The sequence below is a fragment of the Nanorana parkeri genome, unplaced genomic scaffold (assembly GCF_000935625.1).
Source record: "Nanorana parkeri isolate BGI_ZX_2015 unplaced genomic scaffold, ASM93562v1 scaffold1033, whole genome shotgun sequence".
Taxonomy (NCBI): domain Eukaryota; kingdom Metazoa; phylum Chordata; class Amphibia; order Anura; family Dicroglossidae; genus Nanorana; species Nanorana parkeri.
In genome coordinates, this window is record NW_017307301.1 from 371,655 (window position 1) to 394,036 (window position 22,382).

The 22,382-nt window shown below is 41.1% G+C and overlaps 1 protein-coding gene across 1 annotated transcript in view; it reads left to right on the forward strand.

The window, feature by feature from the left end:
• The window catches only part of LOC108795983 (ephrin type-A receptor 3-like), a 187,364-nt gene that overhangs the window by 98,204 nt on the left and 66,778 nt on the right, over positions 1-22,382 (forward strand). Inside the window, exon 9 of the mRNA XM_018567347.1 lies at positions 1,187-1,295. Coding sequence (XP_018422849.1) covers positions 1,187-1,295 — 109 coding nt within the window. The remainder of the gene's footprint in view (positions 1-1,186; positions 1,296-22,382) is intronic.

Here is a 22,382-nt window from a genome sequence, read left to right on the forward strand (position 1 = left end):
TATATATATATATATACACCCTAAAAATGAGCCATGTTCAGTGGCTAAACCCTTGCAAAGTGTATATACCTTACTGCAAAGATATCACAATGACTTATGAGCATGTAGCACATAAAACCTTGTATAAAATACAATTTCATGATAACAAAGAAATAAAAAATAGAAAATTATTAAAAAACAACCTCTTCCAAGAAAAACAAGCAAACAGACAACAGAGCTTTCTGAGCATCTGATGTACTGTTCTGGGCCCACATTATCACACAATATGCTAAAAGGTGCCTCTTAAAAAGTTTACAAATCTATTGACGTCCTGCATGTTGATGTGTTGCATGGGGATCCTCCAGAAAAATACATTTGTATCTACTGCACAACTGTCAAGCATCTAACATTGAACATAATGTTCACAATAATAAATGGACAAAAATATTTTTTAAACATAAGTGCAAGGAAAACACACAAAAGATGCACCGCTTCTCCGCAGCTCAGAAAAGGAATAGGCCGGGTGCTTGCCCGCTGGGAGCACTTCTTCACTCCAATATGAACCCATACAAACAGATCCCTATGACTAAGCCCGTGATTGTATGAAATGCGTCAGCGCGCGGGACACACACACACACACCTTTGGTGGGACACCAGTCATGTGTTACAACGTTCAATAAGCTATCCCAGCAGAATTAGGTTTTCTTCTGTTTATCAATGCAAAGTGATTGCAAACTTGGTCATTGTTGCAATATTGTATTGTGGGCGGTACCACTGACACTTCGAAAGAGCTGTCATCCCTGTTTATTCAGATATCTCAGGAGAGATTCCGTTTTCAGTTTTATATATGTATGTATGTGCAAGGTTTTACAGGCTGCACTTTATTCGTTATTGAGGTAAGGTATTTGTAAATTAAGCAAATACAGTTTTTCAACAGATTTATCATTGTGTGTGTAGCAATAGAAAGGGGGCACTTTTGTTATTCCCTTTATGCAAACTAATAAGAGTTTTCACTTAACTGACACAGACAGTGAAATCGGGAATTGTGTGATGAAATAATTTTCACTGAAATGACCCTGCTGATACCTATGTACTGTTGTACTGTAAAAACTTTATCATGTTCCTTTCTGAAAACGTTTATATCTCTTATTACTCCTGTCTTCAGTATTTGTGTTTTAACTGCTTGATGTTTGTTTTTGTTTCCCAGATATGATTGCTATCACTGATCCCAATCAGATCACTATTTTAGCCATTTCCGTTGCTGGTGGAATTATTCTTCTTATTTTCTTGGTCACCTGCTTCTTTGTCAGTGGAAGGTAAAATGTTTTCTTTTAAAAATTGTACAGTCTAACATGATCTCATGTCATCTCACATCATTCATTGCCCCTCTTAGGTAATGTAACTCAAGCACTAATGATTTTTTTCTTCAATTAAGAAATATTGACATTGGATTTTAATGGTGGCCAAATGGGACCTTTAAAGTTTTAGCTGACCCAATAGTAATGAACACTTTAAAAATCCAAAGCCTTGGTGTATAAGTCTAAATATATTTTAAACTATTGCTAGATCTAATAAAAGTGCTAGTCATGTTCAAATGGACATCATCTGTACTGTTAAAGACATTTCAACACACATCTAAGAAACTTTTTCAGCTACTTGGATGAGGGGTTAAACTTCTTCAACATTACAGGACAAGTACAGTGTGATTAGCTAAAACTAGTGATACCATTACCTTGATAAATAATAACCTTTACAGAATCTGTAAAGAAAAATAGAATGTGACTTTTAACATGTACATCCTTCATGTAGAAAAAAAGTAGTGGAATGAAAAATGAAATGAAACATTTGACTACTAGCTATACCATGAACCCTTTCAGACACCTAATAAAGGAAAATGGGATTTGTCTTTGAAATGTACATCAGTCATGTATAAAGTAATGGAGTTATAAAAGTGTAACAGAATTTGCAACTTGAGAAGAAAATTTAGGAATAGTACTAAAACTATTTTCTAGAAAACATACTACTGGCAGAGGTGATGGGCATAAGCCAGTGTGTACTTTACTGTACTTTAATCTCAGTCCTAGCAATCAGAGAGAAGCTAACATCCTGTACCCAATGTGTTGAAATGTTTTTCTGCACCCACCTGCTCCACTGCATAATGCTGATTGACAGCACAGCTTGCACAGACTAGACCAGGGGTAGCCAAACTCCGGCCCTCCAGCTGTGGTGAAACTACAAATCCCATGAGGCATCTCTCTCCGGAAGTCATGTCTGTGGCTGTGAGAATCTTGCAATGCCTCATGGGATTTATAGTTCCACCACAGCTGGAGGGCCGGAGTTTGGTTACCCCTGGACTAGACTATGGGGCAAGCCTAACTTCACCATGAGATTGGCACTTTCTCCATGTTCAGATTTGCCCAGGTATGATAAGCTGAGGAAGAGAAGTGACTACAGACACGTACTACGTATGGTTAGAATAGTCATGCATATATTGCTCTGGCTTTATATTGTATGGCCTGTGTGTTTCGCAGCATTCTTTTTAAAGAAATCTGCACTGTTTACACATCATGCATCCCAAGAGACTTCATGAAAGTCTAGTGCAAAATATACAGATCACAGGCATGCACAGTAGCATATGATCAAGGGGTCGGCTATGACTATCAGGACGTTTTCTGATGGGACGAGGTGAAGATTGCGATGTCATCATGCTTGGCTGAACCATATGAATGATATTTATATCTGATATCCAGAGGGCTACTGGTGATGCTGAGAATCACTGTAGAAGTCTGTGCTCCATATAGTAATAACCGTGATCTTCTGGGTGCGGCTCCAATAGGAGGACGGCTTGTATATGTTGAAAAAAATACAAGGCATTCTCTGAATGGTGGAGGTGGAATAGCACCCCGACGATTACGGCTATCACTGTATGTAGCATGGACTATTACAGAGATTCTCATCATTTCCAGTGGTCTGGGTATCAGATGTGGATACTTACTGGATCAATGTAAATTTCTAAAAAGGATCATTTTTGGAGTTCCACTTTAAGCTCAGATACATTGTAAAAGATATCAACTACTTCTTGTTCTCTAAAAAAAATTCTACATAACGGTAGTAACCTACAAAAAAGTGGAGTTGACTTTTTATGAAAATTTTAAGTCTTTATGAGAAATAATTACTTGTTTGAGCAGCATTTAGGAAAGTCTGTATGAGTGCCTTTAATTAGTTTATTGTTTTATTTGCTTTTTAATCAAATATATTATGATACAGACACATATATATTATTATTAATATTATATTTCATAATTAATAATTGAATTTGTTTGCATGAGTAACAGGCATATTTTAAATATTTTCTTATACTTGGCCCCATTTATAAAGTAAATGCAATCTATGATTTGTCAACCAGTCAGATTGAATTTTCCATTTGGGTAGCACAGTAAGCAGTATATAGGCTAACGTCTGATTGGCTGAAGTGGTTGTATTTTCCGTTACCTTTAGATTTTTTAATGACATGACCTCTGACTCAGTTCCCCTTGTTATTGTTCAGTTTCCTATTTCTTTGTCTCCTGGTATATCTAAGTCAAGGTAACCTTGCAGCATTTATTTATTTTCACTGATTGCATTATTGATTGGTGGGAGATGTATAATGATTGCTGCCTCTTGTTTAGGAAGATCTTTACTCTGTGTTCCCTCTAAGGCTTTGCTGCTATTTCAGCTCACGTAATGCAGATTGACCCATATTGCAGAGACCTTGTACCCTTATCAGTTAAACTCACAGGGTCGGGGTTAAATCTGCTATATGCTGCAACAACAGCGCACTGTAGCATTGTGGGAACTCATCAAGTCCAATTTCTCCATAAAAGCTTGCATATGCAAAGTGAACCTGTTATTTGTCCATGCAGTACAAAGAAACAGGTTCCCTTTATTTCCAGATCAGTCAGCATCTAATGATTGAGGTGTTCGGCTGTCATTGGGCTGTGTTGGTTTACTGGTGGCCCATTCATACCATGATGTTTAGTGAACACTATTGCACAGCACTGCATGTTGGTGTGTTGCATTGCCATTGATTCCTAATGGCACCTCCGATACACCTTTCATTGTATGCATGTGTGTTGCAACACCACGCAACCATTGGTACTGCAATAACAGTTGTTGTATGGTGAAAAAAGTAATGCATGCACTGCTTTTTTTCACAGCATAGCAGTGCAATGCATGTTATTGTGTTATTGCCTGCCGGTTGCTGCGTTTGATGTGCCATGGAAAATCAATGGCAATGGAATGCAACCAGTGCACCTAGTGTGCCGTACCGTACACTGTGCAATAATGTGCGCTAAATACATGGATCTCTAATGCTTAGTGGAACTCTGTGGTGTGAATGGGTCCTTAAGGAAGAATGGGCTACTTCCAGGCATACCTGCCCCCAATTTATTCATTGCTATACAGTAGGGTTGTTACTGATTAAAATTTTCGTGTTCGATCAATTGAAATTTTTTAAAATCGATAAATCGCTTAATTTCGATTAATTATAACGTACATACAGATCCAACTACATTGGCCTACACACATACAGCACAGCAATGAAGTAATAAAATGAACTAGGATCACACTAATGCAGCACGTTATTAATCTCAGGTGCCCCACTCAATATATGGCTGCCGCTTGAGTGGGGCAACTCATATTAATAACGTGCTGGAGTACTGTGATCCTAGCTCATTTTAATACTTTGTTGTTGTGGTGTATGTGTATAGGGCAATGCCTTGGCTGGCGCTCGTGCAGAATAACTTTCTTGGGCAAACCTCTTAGTTCCAAGTAAACCTGAAGTCATGCGATCAGAAAACTCCATAAGTTGGAACTTTTGATCGAACACCGCCCCAAGTGGCTCCGTCGGCTAATGAAGGGAAGGGGGAGGAGTCAGGTGACGCCACGGACATCGCCGTCACTGGACTCTTCCCCCTTCCCTTCGTTAGCCGACAGAGCCACTTGGGGAAGGGGGGAGGAGTCCGTTGACGTCAATGTCCGTGACGTCACCGGATCTCCGACAGAAGACCCGGAAGCCGGCGGAGAGGTGAGTGTTTTCATTATTGATCAAAATAATTTTAATCGATCAAAACTTTTAACGATTAATCGGGTAATTAATCGTTAATTTCCGCAGCCCTACTATACAGTATATGTCCCAGGGTAGGAGCTCTGTTACACAAGAGTTAAGGCCCACACTTCAAAGAAGGGCCTTGATGCAACTAAAACCACTGTTTTTAATGTAAATTGTTATAACATATGGCATTTTGAGGGGTTTTTTCTGACTAGCTGGAATGTGTGTTGTGACATCTTTGTATTGTGTTGTTAAGCTTCCAATTCTTGCTTTCTCTTCACTTATATGCTGCTTTGTTCAATGCTGGCAGCTAGGGGAAAAAAAGCCTTGAGTAATCTATAGTCATATAACCAGTTGGAGTTTACCCACAAGGACTGTCTCCTCACTCTCATGTGACAGTAATGGGCCAATCAAAAAACATTAGAGCTGTAACATGAGGAGATATGAGTGAGTCACATGACTATCTAGTACAGAAGTACTAGAGAGTTCTCTGAACTCCCAATGGTGAAAGGCATTCTGAGGAAGCAAAGCAAAGATGAGTAAATAGAGGGGGAAGCCAAGCATTAAATTAAACTGTTGGTTTGACTTGGGCACAGGGTCACTTTACATTAACCTGTTGCAATAGCTGATATCACAACTGCGGCTCCCAGTGATTGGTGTATTCTGGCATTCCCCAGAAGTGAGATGAGATCAAGTTGCACATCTCCGCAGCATAAAGCTGGCCATATTATTTGCAGATTTTCTATGGTCAGATGAAAAAAGTGCAACAGATTCCTCCATCTACGCTAAACTGTGTGGATGGAGGAATAGACCACTGGTCAAAGCTTCAGTATCTTGCTAGTCGGCCCCGCTGGCTCTCAAAATAACTGAACAATCTGTTTGGGTGCAGGCATTGTTCAGGTGTTTTGCCTGCACCCAAACAGATTGTTCAGTTATTTTGAGAGCCAGCTTCTTCTCTGGCCAAAGCAGCATGCGGAATGGCAGCCTGAAACTGGAAGTGACACAATCCCCATCACTTCTGCACTCAGTAACCAGAGGACTGCCGTGATCTTGGTATAAATCACTTTAGGACCAGGATTTATATATATATGGGGGTCCTAAAGTGGTTAACGTGTCTCGTGTCAGTCAAAAATGAAAAGAATCCTTAAGCTAGGTTTCAAATAAAATATGCATATTGCCAATATGTTCATTATTTTTGTGAAGTTTTTGCGAAGAATGTACCCGGTGATCCTGCCAGTTCCCTGATTAACACATGTGTCCCAGTCCCAGAATGACAACACTCTTTAACTGCTGTTGAAATGGCCGATCCCCCTAGTGTTGTCAGTACCTGAAAGCTGCAGCTTTTCATAAGTATGCATGAGCCGTGAGCTCATGATGTCTCTGAATTACCCTATCGCTCAGTAGTCCTGACAAGCACTTCCAGTGCTGTCATTAACCCCTTAGAGAAACCTCTACCTACCTCTCACAAGACAAAGAACCATGACAGAGCCATGATGGTCACGAGGCCATGTGTAAACACTTGAAAAAAAATTCAAGCAAATGGTGAGTTTCAGGTATTCAACTGTGGAATCTATGGTACCATTCCAGCTGTGATTGATCTATTTCCTTGCCATCTACATAATTATTTCAATGATTCAGAGGCAAGATGGCAAATATAACCTGCTACCTACAGAAAGTTCTTTAGAAATCAGTGAAATGCAATATACAGAGATCAGTTAAAAAAAGAAGAGTTTCTTTAAAGGGTCTTTTTTATGCACTCCTGGAGTTAAGATGATGCTCAATGTTCGTTAAAGCAGAACTCCAGGCAAACACTTTATCTTAAAATCTGCTGTGCAAAAAAAAACTTACATGAGTTGTATGCAACTTGTAGGATCACAGCCCTTCTACCATTTGCAAAATACAAGATGTTCTTTGAATGGACAAGGGGACAGGAGGGGCGGATAAACAACAGTATGGCTTCTTGGTATGAGAGCCACAGCTCTCATAGTTGCGGGGCTGGAAGTATAGAGAATGCAGTACTATGTGCTATGGATACAATTGTAAGTAGTAAAGAAAGGGCAGAATTTCTAAAAGCAGCAAAAGCTCTGCTTTAAAGCCCGACTTGAACAAAAATTTTATTTTTATTTTTTGTTAGCGTGCAAAAAGTTAGCATTTTTATTTTTGGCTGTACCCCTATTAGGTTGATTTTCCCTTACTTCCTCTTCTGTCTGTCACCCATCACCAGAGCAGGATGTGAGGGGAACACAATAGCGATGTGAAGATAGGTCACATCTCCGATAGAGAATATAGTTTACTGCAAATAACATCATATAGGTCAAAACTGCCAACATTAAGGGGCCGCACAGGGTCCCTTTCTCAAGGCGACACAGTAACACTGCAATAGACAATATTCTCTTTGCATTTTGGAGTTTTTGTGACCTATCTTCCCTGAGTTTCTGGACAATGGCATCTGTAGTGGTTACTTCGAGCACCTATTTTATGTACATTGGTCACAACGCTGTAAAGTGTGCAGCAGGTACTTTCAACAATTTAGGGAAAACAGAAAACAACAAAACCTTGAAAGAGGTTCAAATCCACCCCCATTCTGCTAGAAAAAATGTTTTTATTGCTGCCTCTGTTCACACTGTGAAGATTTCACACACTTTCTGCTTTGTCTGACACCTTTTAAATAAGCAGGGGATCACAGACAGCAATAAAATCCACCCAGCCTTCGCAGACTAAAAGAAAACTCAGACCAGCTTCTCTTTTCCTGTGCACGTGTACTGCAGCCCTATTAATTCCTATGGGATAATCCACAGCTGTACTCTAAAGGACCACTGAAGGCTGCCGTGAGGACAGCCCCTACCAAAAGTGAGGTTGTCCTTACATTGTATTTCAACTTTTGAAGTCCAATTTGAGAAAACCCCACTATACGTTTGTTATGTGGTCCCATTCACCCAGCATACCTAAAAATGTTTAAAAAAAATATATATATATTTCTTACCTTTTAGGGCTGTTGCAGACCTAGGTGATTCAGGACGCGTGTCCCGGGATCGAGCGATTGTATACAGTTGCACACCGTGGTTGCCACTCGGGCACCATTGATTTTAATGGGGTTACATCCATGCTGCAATAGCAGAAAAAAGGTAGATGTACCCTTTTTTACGACACAAGACGCACGGCTGTGTTAGCTGTGATCGTGTTCGGCGCAACTGGGGTACCATTAGAAAATAATTGCACCGCCAGCTCGATCGGCGGTGGTGGGCGACTGCATGACCGCACGGCAATCCACACGCTATCGTGCAAGATTGCCGCACGGTCACGGCCTTAGATGTGACTGTGTAGCAGGCCTTTGGAGTTTTTCTGGAGTTTTTTTTAATGAAATACTGTCTGTCCCATAGAAGGACAAGGGACACTCTGAGCTTCCTCTCATTAACATACAATGCTTCTAAATCTTTAACCCTTGTTAGCACAGACAATGTTTACATCTAGTTTACAACTGATAATGAGATCTGCCACCATAGTACAGTCGGGGTCAATTATGCTTACATTTATCTGCCAAGCCCCCTAGCATTCCAGAGCAAAGCTCAGAGAACAACTTTTCTTTTAGGATAGAACATATATTGTGCAAGCAGCATTTTTTTTTTAAATGGCAAGTTATGCTAAGTGAATGAGGACATATAACAAATGTAAAATAATTGGTATCTCAATTTCCCAATTAGGCTGCAAAAATTGAAATACACTGTAAATGTCATGATTTAAAACAATCTACATGACACCCTGTATGGGCAACTTGCAGAGCCTTCCTCAACAATGGCATTATAATAATCATTGTAAAATAATACCACACACAGCATTGTGAGATGTAATCTCTGGAGGAAATCAGAAAACCTACTTCCAACGAAGCGCTTACCTCGCTCTTGTCCTTAATTAACCTGTGTGGAGTAAAAAGCAGAAAAAGCAGAAATGTGAAGAGGATTCAGTGACCATGTCACCTGTTACATTTATCACAGCAGGCATTTGTCACGGTAGGGATTTCACTGTGATACATTTTCACCCTTGAAGAGCTGTCAGATTTCTGCAAATTCCATTTCATATATCCTAATATATCTCCATCATCTATGGATGTGCATTTATATTAGGGTTCACCTCATGTGTATTGCTTGTTTCAGCTGCTAGTTTGTTGGCAGTTATACCAGTTTTACAGTATTTATGCATCATGTTATGCTACCGCTTTTACAAATGTTCACATACATCAGCATTAAAGTGCACCTGTTACCAGTTCAGACTTTTAAAACTAAGGAAAAATAATACATCTGCATGTCAATTTTTTTTAAATTAGCAACTTTTTTTTAGTTTTTTAATAACAGCCTATGCAATATTAATAAGGGTCCTATTCTACTAACTGCCACCCCCTTCCGCCTGCTGCTTTGTCATGTCTTGCAAAGCCTCTTTTCAAGTGGTTCAGTGAGAAGCTTTACTGGGAACTGCAGCCACTATGAGACCTGATTAAAGCCTGTTTACAGACAGCTCCGGAGAGATCCAAGAGTAGCTGCAATTAGTGGCGTATCTAGGGCATGGCACATATGACACATGACCTGGGCACCACTTGGGTGCCGCTCCACGGATCAGCAAAAGTTCACCGACACACAGAGACAGCTGACTTTTTTCCCACCCCTCTCTCAAACACATCTAAGAGCTTCCGCTCTTAGCAACCAGGGAAGCTCTGGCATCCTGGTCAGCTATTGGCAACCAGTCATGTTGGCCAGAGTGTTGCAAGTTGGTCAGAGATGAGCGGGGAGATGTGTAAGGGTCATACACATCTCCCCACCCATCTTTTAGGGGCACAATTTGTTGCAGATATGTCCCTGGCAGCGGCTCCTTGCAAAACATCATGCTGATACTGATGGCACTGAAACTTAGAAGCTGGGCACTGCAGTGGAGGTACCAATACAAAACAGTGTTTAAAAATGCCATCCATACCAAATGTTCTGTTTTGAGGAGCACCCCAAACTTAAAAAAAACCCCACAAAAGAAATGACCCTCCCAAGTACCATCCCTGAAACAAAAAAACAAAACACTGTTTACGGAAAGTAAAAGTTTACCCTAAATAAATGAAAACCTCAAAATCCCCTGAAACAATATTCCCCCTCTCCTTTTTTATTTTTCCATTCAGGAAGCTCAGAAAATGTTCCAAGAGACATACCCTCAATTACAAGGAGATATGTCTGCAGGTATACCTCATTCTGACTATAACTCTGGCTATAGCATTTCATAGAGGAGGATGATGGGCAAAGTTTTACCACTGACTGCCATTATACATGAAGAATGTGTGTGATTTATTGCTATTTAATTTGTATTCAGTATGTAGAATCAGTGGTAGATTTTACAGTGTTACATTGTTCTGCCTCAACGCTTTATGTATGAGATAAAATTATTTAGGTGATTTCATGCACGGTTCAGCTCCCTTTTACTCTCTAATGATTCCAGGGAGTATTTTACATTTGTGGAAAATATGGCATGCTACAACCTGTCTTTAGAATCCTTGGAGGACTCTGTACAGCCTGTGGGGGCTCTATTATCGTGTTACCAATACACTGAGTCTCTTTAAAACAACCAGTAACATATGTGCCCTCACACCCCCCCTCAAGAGAACCTTCTTCAAGCACTCTTGTGGGCTTCACTGTAAGCAAGCGAGCACACCTGATTACCCACAATAGAGAGCTGCCTACCTCAGATGTATTATTGTAATGGATAATTGCAAAAATATGATGAGCTTAAAGTGGAACTGCACTCTGGAAGCTATGGCCACCAAAAAAAGGCAGACAGAGGACAAAGGACTTGTCACCATTCATGCTTGTGGTTTCCCTGGAGCTGATCTTTCTCCCATTGCCGACTTACCACACCTTGCTTTGTACTGTATCTCTGTGTCTCTACCAAGGCCACTTTGGTAGAGGCAGAACTTTGATTCCTCATTTCAGAGCCTCTAGCAAGGAGAACAGTGAACAGCACAATAATGACTTTACCAAATCTCTCCCCATATTTCCTGAGACTGGCATTAAAGAGCACCAGTGCCTTAAATTTCACACTGCAGATATACACCCATGAGATGGTAGGCACAGGAGTGTCTAGGCACCCTCACATACAAGTGCACTGTTTTTTCAGGAAGAATTCTAGACAACGATTAGATTTTTAGAGAGCTGACTAGGCACAATTAACATTTTTAGATGTTCCCTCCCTATAACATAGCAAATCTTCACTTTTTGAGTTTAGGTCCATTTAAATGGTGACTGGTATTTTGCCTTTAAACAAAGATTATCCACAATGATTGTTTAAACTGTGATACTTAAATGAAGCGCACATTGCTGAAAGCTTATGTTCCATAAGCATTTATTCCGAATGTTTCACAAATGTATATATTACATACAACTGTGTATGTGCCACCAGCCCATTCATTGCATGAACACAAATCCAGCTTTTTGTTGATGTCTTTGAATAGAATGGGAAGGGATAGAAACTCTATCAGCTCCAATTCCTGTTAAACCAGTGTTTGCAGGCTTCTAGATAAGCTACTCGCTTAAGAGATACATCTCCCACAGTCCAGATCTCCCTTTCCAGCATTCACAAGCCAAGATAAAGGGGCTCCATGGTACCGTATAATGCCTTGGGTACTTTACTGATACTACTAATAAACTATATCTGGGCTTCGGCTTTTGAGTGCACTGTCTTTCCTACATATCTTAGAGATTTTTTGTTGGTCTTTAAAGTGACTGGGAATCTTTTGCATAGGAACATTTGTCACATGACAAATGCTCCCCTCACCCATTTCTTGTCCCGCTGTCACTGAGAGTAAGGAAAAATCTCCCCAACCATGTCACAAAGAGCTATAATTTAGACTAAACCAAACAAAAAAAGGTTTGGCTGGAGTTGGTCTTAACCTATGGCTGTGTGTGCACATTGAACTTGGAGTGCCACAGGATAACTGTGAATATGAAGCAGTGTTTTTCCAGGAGTTAGAATCTGCTAATCCTTTACGTGGACTGCAGACAAACTATTCACCTATGGAAGCCCTTCCACATCTTTGCCCTTTTTAGTATTTCAAATGTGTCTGTCAGTGAGTATAGGAACAGCTAAACATTACTTAGGAAAGGCTTTATAGGATTTATGACCTGCAGTATGTGACACTGTGTAAGTATAGCCAAAACCTTTTTGTTTTTGTTTTTGGTATTGTAGGTACATGCTTATTTCATGCTAGTAGCATCACACCTATAATGGTCCAAAAAAATGTTTATTCTGTTAAAATAATCCAATAAAAATCCACAAGCCTAGCCAATGTGTTTTGGGGGGGCTTAGGGGTGCCTCCTTCATCAGAGCTTCAAGTATTGGTTGAGGTTGAGAGAATACCAGATAATGGAATACTTCTATTAGGCATGCTCCTCAGTAGCTGGCTGTTGCAGTTTATTTGTAGTTATCTACCGGTATGTCCAGTTGGAGAAGATTTCCTTTAATTCCTATTCCGGAGACGCAACAGGACTTTATAGATCTCTACAAAGTGAGTGGCAGCTGTCACTGAAACAGGTGACCCTTTAGAAAGTGTCTTATTTCATGTTCTGGTGACAATGCTAAAATTGTGTTTTTCTGTAAGTAGTAATGGTCATCAGGACACATAGAGAGGGTGAATCTATAGTAAAGCAGACAGCAATAAAATCCGGACAGGGTCTCAAATACTTCCCTACTGTATCCAAATCTAGAAAAAAAAAGTTTTCGTTATATATAAACCTTAAAGTGATATTAAACCCAATTTTGTGAATATATTAGATGTTCAGGGTAGGACTTACATCGTTTGTGGCTACTCCTGCTAATTTCTCTCTGCCCTCCCTTTCACTCTCTCCCCCAACTGCTGCCAAAGACTTCCCTTGTAAGGGGTGGCTTCTTGCCTTCTAGGGTCCTTTGGAGCCACACTTAGGTGCGTGCTACCCGCAGAGAGTGCCCACATTATGGTACTGCCTGAGTCGACATGCACAGACAGCCAGGGATGACTGATGGGGCATGCATGCACAGTAACACAGATGGTCATAGAATTGTAGGACATATAGTCCAGAGAAGGGGAAACATGGGGACTTTTTTTGACCCTCTTACCCCCTCTTTTGGACTACAAGTCCCGACTGGAGGTTTAGGGGAGTTGGTGCAGTGGAACCTGAAGCTGTGGCGGTGAACAAATAAAATGTGTTTCTGGACATTTGTTCACAATAGCTTTCATGTTCCTGTGCTAACAGCTATATAAAAATGTAATAATTAAAAAATAATTTGAGGGTTTAGTGCTACTTTAATTATCAGACCCTCTGGTTATATCACTTTCTACAATAATGTATTCAATAGTATATCTAGTATGATAATTGATGGGATTCGGAAAGGGAATAAAGTAACATTAAACTCAGAAGATAAACCTTAAAACTGTATTCATATATCACTATTAACAAAAATGTATCTTATTTGTGTATCACTCCGCAAATCATCTCTGAATTGGTGCTGACACTGTCCTTCCTTCTGGATGGTGGCTGCTTTTGTTGCCCATGGTCACTATGGGGTCTATTCACTAAGCTGCCATAGGCAGCAGAGTGACTAACCCACCCGAACCGAACGCTGTTCGGCTATTCACTTTAGGCTGGTACGGCCGATTCCAGCCGTATATCGGCTGAAATCAGCCGTACATCGGGTGGCTTCGGCTGGCTTCGGGTCTGACGAACATGCTCAGCACGTTCGGCCGACCCGAAGTGCAGAAGGAGTTCGACTCAGCCGATCCAACATCTGGATCGGCTGAGCCGAAACTCCGGCAGGCTTCTCACTGCTGGTCGGGCTATTCTGACGGCTGAGTCGAACTCCTTCTGCACTTCGGGTTGGCCGAACATCCTGATCATGTTCGGCCGACCCCAAGCCACCCGATGATTAAGCCGAACCTCCGGCAGGCTACTCGCTGCTGTTCGGCCTATTCTCATAGATGGCAAACAGCAGTGAGTGAATAGTCGAATGCCGCCAGGCGGCATTTGGCTCGGCTGTTCTGATCGGTACCTATGTGGTACCGAGCAGAATAGAAAAACAGTTAAAAAAGTAGTAAAAAAAAAAAAAGAAAACAATTGGGGGGAGCTATCAGTGACAGCTAGCTCCGACCAACTGTTTTCTATTGGCCGGGCGGTTCTGCTGCCGTCAGAATAATACAAAAAAAAATCACCATAGGAATACATAGCTCGATTCCTATTGGCTATTTGACTTTGCAATAGCCAATAGCAAACTAGCTATTGCACCTGCCCACTGCTGCTGTCAATCACTAGAGGGGACCTGATGGAGAACTTCAGGTCCCCTCTGTTGATTGACAGCAGTTGATTGACCAATAGGAATCCAGCTATGCATTCCTATGGAGAAAGTGTTTCTCTCCCGGGCGGCCGGGAGCCGCTATCTAATAGCGGGAGACTCCCGGATCGCCCGGGAGAGTTGGGCTGTCTGGAGATCAGTGTCCCTGGTTACCTGATAACCAGGGACGCTGATCTGTCTGTGCAAGTGGCCGGAGCCAGCTGTGAGATGACGGCTGGCTGCGCCAAGCTGTCAGTAGCAGGCTGTCGGCCAGCTTGGCCGATCGGCCAGCTTCGGCTTTCACTTTGGCTCAGTCTAGCCGAGGCTTCGGCTTTCACTTTGGCTCAGTCAAGCCGAGGCATATGCCTTCGGCTCGACTGAGCCGCTCGGCCGACTTCGGGAGCTGTAAGGGCTATAGGTAATAGAACCGAAGGGGTCCAGGGGCCAAAGCTAGCCGAAGGATCAGCCGAAGCTACGGCTAGATACTTCGGCAGCTTAGTGAATAGACCCCTATGTGTGTTGTAAAGTAAACACCAATCCAAGCTCACTCCTGTGATGGACTACAATCTCAATACAAATTAGTAAACTAAACGTGAGGTTGTAGTCCATCACGGGAGTGAGCTTGGAGCGGTGACTACTTTACAACACACAAAGGGACCATGGGGAACAAAAGTAGTCACCCTCCAGAAGGAAGGACAGTATCAGCACCAATTCAGAGATGATTTGAGGATTTTCAACTGAATGATACACAAATAAGTTACATTGTTGTTAATAGTTAATGTACTTGAATGCATTTGTATGAATTAACTCCTGAGTTTATTTGCACTTTAAAAGTTTATTAGGATAACTTATGTAGACGTTATGCACATTTATACAAACTTGTTTTGTAATGTTCAAGATGTTTCACAACTCTTCCAAGTATATATGCCTATATATTCCAGGACAATCCTAATTATATATCATACCTAACGATAATACTAATGCTAATATGAAAATAGAAGCTCACATAACATGAGCGGTGACTAAAGTGTCACATGAAGAGTGCTTTTAGTAAATGAGCTCAGTTTATATGACCTGCCCGGTTTAACATTTAGAGGATTTGTCTTAACAGAACAAGTGACCACAGGAAAATCAATTCCTCGCTAGAGATGAGCCTCATTAACAGGTGATGAAAACTGATTAACACCTCTGAGCTGTCCTGCTGTGACTGCAGACACACTTTAACATGCAGATATGATGATGTGTATGCTAATAAAGCTGCCTCAGCTGGCATCCTTCACACCTCCAGCATGCTTAGCACTCCTTCTACAGCTTTCTCTTCATTGATTGGAATGTTAGAGAGGGTGAGTGTTTTCACATGGAATTTATGGTGCTAGACACAGCTATTATTTTAACGTGACTCACAAAGACACTAGTATGGCATATGCTTCGAAAAATAACAAATGCGTATCAGTGGCACAGCTTTTTGTTTCTTTGCCACTTATATACTTCAGGGTCTTATAAAAAAAAAAAGAGATAACATAATAAATATGTGGCGAAAGGAGAGAGTAAAGCACAGCAGCGAAGAAAGATCAATTGTTTAAATGGAAAATGACTAAACTTGAAAATAGAAATGAGCAAACTAGACTGGTGGAAAAAACCTAGAAATTCAAAATGTGTGAACTTTATTTGTATAGAAAAAATGCCAAGCAGCTTATCGATTTAAAGCCAATGCAAATGCACATAAGATGGGAACAGCTGAATATAACAACACTCTATTTGACCAGCTGGCAAAAAGATTTAAAAAAAGCTTGCATGACAATTCTTGGTCTTTTCCATCTTGCTCTGCACTTTTTGGTGGGAGTCAAGTGGAGCTAACTCACCACTGCAGCTATATTTAACATTTTACAGACATGATGTCTACCTAGGCTAATACACACAGTTTTGTCTAAGGGGGTTATTCACTAAGCTGGCGAATTCACTAACCGAGCCGACGTTAAGTGAGCCGAACGCTGTTCGTCTATTCACTTCGGTTCTGTACGGCTGATTTCAGTGGTACATCGGCTAAAATCAGCCATACATTGGCCGTCTTCGGCTGGCTTCGGTCAGCCAAACATGCTCTGCATGTTCGGCTGAGCCGAAGTGAAGAAGCCATTCCACATTCTCATAAGGGCCGAGCGGCAGGAAGAAAATAGGCGAGTGGCGCTGCTGGTTATTTTGCTTGCTACCTACGAGGTAGCGAGCAGAATAAGAAAAAAAATTTACAAAAGAAAAATAAATAATTTAAAAAAATGTTAAAAAAAGAAAAAGAAAAGAAAATGTTAAGAAAATAATAAAAAAAATTGTAAAAGAAAAAAAAACAGAGTGGGGTCCCCCTACCAAACCATGCCAGGTCTGGTAGGAATTGTAAGGAGAAAAGCACCTTGTCCCAGTGCCGATGGTTACAAAGGCCTCTTCCCCAGAAGCCCTCGGGCGTTGGTTGCGGGGCTCTGGTGCGGTGGTGTTATTTGCATTGGGGTATCTCTTTAATTGATTCATTGACGTAATCCAAGGGTCGATCACAATGTCCAGCATTTTCCACAATGATTCTTCGAAATAAAATAAAAACCAGATGCCCGCCAACCCCGACCATATGCGGCGAACTGCCACTGCAGAATGGAGAATCTGACAGATGCTGGCAAAATATAAACAATTGGGTGGAGCTAGCGTTGATGTCACCGCTAGCTCCACCCAACTGTTTACATTTGTCCGGCACCTGTCAAAGTCTTCCCGCAGGTCCTGGCCAAAAGGTCCGCCCAGTTGACATTTACCCACAGCCCAGTGTCTGCAAATGACCTGATGAGGATGCTGGTCTGTCATTTAATGACAACAACTGGGTGGAGCCAGCCATGACATCACAGCTGGCTCTGCCCAGTTGTTGTCATTTGCGGGGAAACCGTTCTCCCCGCTTCAGCTGTGACTACGGCTCAGCCGAGCTGATGCATATGTGCTTCAGCCCGTACAGCAGCCCTTCGGTTCGACTGAACCGAAAGGCTCTGGTGGCCGAAGTGACCTGAAGGATCAGCCAAATCTAAGGCTAGATGATATGGCTCCTTTGTGAATAGCCCTCTAAATGTGAAGACAGTAAACCAGATGCTGTGTGTTTACAGTCCAGATCACACTGTACAGCATCATACACTGATCTCAGCTACCCTTCCAAACTCCTTACTACTTCTGTAAAAGTGGATAATACACCTCACATTAGATATGTGCACTGCCAAAAAATTTGTTTAGTTGTGTGTCGTTTTAAATTCGGATTTGTGTTATTTCGTTTTTCGGGATTCGGGTGTGAAAGTCAATTCGGATTCGGAATTCGGATTCGGACGAAATTCGGTAGCGATAGTTCGAACGTTCGTTTTGTTTTTGGTTCTTATTAGTTTCTTATTCGTTTATTATTCGTTTCCTTCGTTCGTTTGCAGCAAAGTGATATTTGAGGGGGGAAAATGTCACTTTGCTCCAACGAACGAAACGAATAAGAAATGAAAACGAAACGAACGTTCGAACTACCGCTACCGAATTTCGGAAACGGAAATTCGGATTCGTTTGCATTCGTTAAAGAGCATAGTTTTCCAGGAAGCAGCAAGATAGGAAGAAGAAGATAGGACAGAAAATGGAGAGATTGAAGTTCTGCTTTAAGCTTTCAGAAATATGTGGAAGTTATACAACACTTTTTAGCTGCTGATGCAAATGTGATCCTACTGTAATCCAATAGAGGGAACCACTCATAAATGTTGTGCTATGAAGACCAGCTTTACTTCGGGCAGTTGTGGAGCTCTCATGGGTACAGCTGTGCATCTGGGGCAGAGTAGAACATTTTACCTATCTCCATGCATCCAGTCCAGCAATCCAGTCACCCAAAGGTTTAGAGCCAAACACATAGTTCTTGGCTCTACAGAAGCTGTTTTCTGTAATGCCGCATGTGACAGAAGATTCCCTATAAAGTCCTATGGGTGGATATTTTCACTGGCACAGTGTGAATTTGGCTGCCCTTCCATTTTATAGTTTAGGTGAGCTTAATCTTTAAACCTTTATACAATGTTATGCTAAAGATTTCTAGAGAGAACCTAAATTGCCTGGCAGATGCCTAGTTATTTTCAATCTGTTCGAAAAGACACAAGGACCATTGCACCTGTTAGCTTTGCTTAAAAGCTCTATCAACACAATGTTCTAATTTTGCTGGCTGTGTATTCAATAATACCTTAGCGTACTTCTTCGCTGTCACCAGAGCTAGTAGAGCTGCCATTGTGCACACCATTCTCTACTATTAATATGTCAGTCCCATGTTTCATGCACTCCAGCATACCTACTGAGATCCCCTTGTTTTTTGAGCCCCTGCTTCACAATGTGGAGGGAGAGGGGCACCAAGGATGTTGCTAATCTCTGGCACTAAAGCACATTTTTTTAAAAAGAAACAAATGAAAAGAATGGGCAAGCTAAGAATAACATTGTATAAAACATTACGTCAGTTCAGCCAGGAGCTGGAAGTGTTGATATACGTGTTTCTCAGAGATCCCCAGTCCTTCTTCTTCTGGGCAGTGAAGCAGCAGGGGGTTGGCACACTTGTGATTGCAATCATCTATTACCTGTCTCCAGCAGAGATGGTCAGATGAGTGTCATTGTGAGCAGTGCGACCCTGTAATAGACCCCTGCAGGATGTAGAGCACTGATGTAGCCAGGAGAGCACCATGGCTAAGAAATCCCGTGGATTTGTCCATTATTACTATTGTACAGAAAACATTTCAGTATTAACACTTGATGGATAGAAGTGTTTCCCATCCACAGCGATTTGTGGCTGCAAGTGTTTTGAGAGATTTAAAGGAAATTATGGTGTATTTTGCTATGATAGCATTTTGAATCTGTATTACAGTGCTTACGTTAAAGCAAAGCTAGACAGAAATATACTTTAAGTCTACTGAGCCCCTTTTTGCTTTTTTACAACAAAAATGTCCTCTGCATCAATAGCCCCTATTCACATCAGAAGCCCCACTTTCATATCAGCCCCCCACCCCTTTCACATCAGAGTTCCCCCTTTACATCAGGAACCTCCTTCACATCAGTCTTCCTTCCCTCCTTTACATCACAGTTCCACTTCCACAAAATTTTGAGGCACCCCTGAGGAGCTCAGGGACACACCAGTGCACCCTGGTTGAGAAAGGCTGACCTATGCAGTCAAGAAGCCCCAATGGGTAACTATAAACTAAGCAGCTTTTAAAAATCTTCATTAAGGTATCTCCGATACTTGTAGTCCATTTACTCCTCCAGCAAAGCCTGCCCGAAAATTCTCCAATATTCTGCATAGACAGCCTTTTTCTTTTTAAAGCAGCTGAGCTCAGCGGCTGCTCAAGCCTGACAAGAATAGTTGGTTATGATTGTTACCAGGCAGTGTTGTCCTATACAAGAGAGTCCTACCACGTTACAAGAGTGGAAATGCTTAGAAGGTCATCCTGCACTGCTTATTGACAGCGGTACAAGCAGCATGACCCCAGCCACTCATTACAGCTCAGCATAAGGCCTTTCCACCACATAGGCTAGATATGAAAAATCCCTTTTAGATTGATCTTTAGGGAGCTAAGGTGCCCAATATGGATTTTGCTATCCTGTTTGTACCCATATAATCATCTCACTGATATTAAACAATGTATTTTGTATGTGATCCATATACTTCTTAATTTATGATTTCATCCTACAATTATGTGAAGTAACTAAATGCAGAAGTTTAATGAAAAAAAAATCTCAGTGCACCAAATTTTGAATTATTTAGGGATGTTTTGAAATGTGACTTTACATTATATTTCTAGGAAAACAAAATCCATGTTGTGCTCTATTTCAGTCTCTTACTTTACATATTTTATGAGCAGTTCAGCTACACAGCACACGACTCTGTCTCTAGATTTTTAATCCTGTTATTGTGCTTAATAATATGATGAAACAAGGTAAGAGAACCAGTTCAGAGCAATTACCATGACGTATCTGTAAACATGACTAATGAGGGTTTGTTGTGCAAAGTAATGGGTCACTGCATAATCTTGCAGCTATTACCGATCACAAACCTTGCATTAGACATATTCAAGCCTAATAAAATGTGCAACTGGCTTATAGGAGTACAAACAGGCACAGTGGGGCCAGACTGGAGGATGACGGAGAGCAGCATTCCCGACTTTTAGGATATGGGGGTCACTTCCTAGGCATGATGGCTCTGAGTAAATAAAAATGGAGAAAAGTGTCTCTGTATTCCAGCTGGATCTGTATTTATAATGTATCTTCTGCAATAGAAATATAATAGCTGGATTCTTGCTGGGAGTTATGACCAGCACTGTTATTTTTATATTGGTCAGTATGTGGACCTGTTAAAGCTGAACTTACATGTGAATTGCTTTACCTGCCAAATGATTCATAAATGCATTCAGTCAGTCCTGATAGATTGCCGAGCCAGATGCTAGACCTCTTTGCATTTACTGCATTCAAAGCTGAACTCCAGGCAGAAAACTTTATTGAAATATATTCATCAATAACCACAAAGAATATAAATCCAATTTGTGCGCACCAAGTGCCTATACAAACTCATATATCACCTTGTAAAATTAGAAGTGACATAATCACTGTGTTGCATATTGGTTGTGCAGAGATAAGAGTTCTGGGAGGGACAAGGGCAGGCCCCCACCCACTACAGGCTGCCTGCAGAAAACTACAGGAAAACTACAGGAGGGGCGGAGACAAGACCACTCACCCTGCACAAGGAGAGAGAACCGCAGTAACTGGTCTTTATTACAGGAAGTTCCAAGTTTCACACTGGATTACTGCACAGATCTGGAAGAAATACACAAAGCTCACCAACATTCAAGAAATAATACATATGACTTATATTTCGACAATATTTGCTTTTCCTGGAATTCAGCTCTGAATTAAACCCATCATGAAAGAAACATGGAAGCTACAATTGCTGAAACTGATGTAGATAAATAGATAAATGCAATTTTTTTCCAACTTTCCTGATCTGCATTTAGGTTCTGGATCAGTAACTAAAAAGGTATTAAAACTAGAATATCATCATAACAACCAGGAAATTGGCATTTTGAGGAGATTAGCGCTGTAGTGGTGGTCCCCATTGTATGCAATACAGTCTACTTCTGGAACAACCCCATCCTGGACCATGACTGGACCACGGTGGGGCAGAAGCACCCTGATAAGAGCACTACTGTGGTCTTCCCTCCTGTAAGCATGTTTCCTGTAAGCAATAGAGGCCTGGTTGGCTGAGACTCCCCCTTTCAGTTTAAGGGTTGCTGTGGGGGAGATTATAGGAGGCAATTTTTGAACTTAAGGTAGTTATCCCAATTCTGTGTAAAAATGCAAGTAATGATTTTAAAAAATACCTGCCTGTATTTGGCTTTAAGATGGTATACTTTATACTAGTATAAAGGTGATATTTGAAATATTGCGGCTCGCAACAATTACCTAATATTTTCCATTTGAAATGGTTGTGCTAGAAAAATGTTCTTAGCATTTAGTTTTAAATAATAATCTAAATATTTGCCTTGATATTGTATAGGACACGCTCATCTAATGTACTTATGGGAAAAGGTAATGGCAATGCCTTTGTGGTCATACAATCAAGTAAGCCGATAGCAGAACCAATAAATGTCCTTGACATTGCATGCCCTCTCACCGGGGTAAATCCTCTTTCTGTACTCTGTGTGGCAAAGCTCTCCACACTGCACATGTTTTATATATTGCACTTCAGGAAGCAGTATGTGGCAGAAGCCAACAGCACATACTACAATTGTCTTTAAATGTCAGTGGACCCAATTACAGGTCACCCATGCACACCCTAATTGGAGCTGGGTGTTTCTGCAGTACCCATCTTTCTCTGCTAATATCCCAGGCTTCCATTATATCACCCTCCCCTTTGGGGCAAAGGGAAGATAGAATGCCCTGGCAGCATTAAAAAACCCATCTATATAAAATGAAGTGC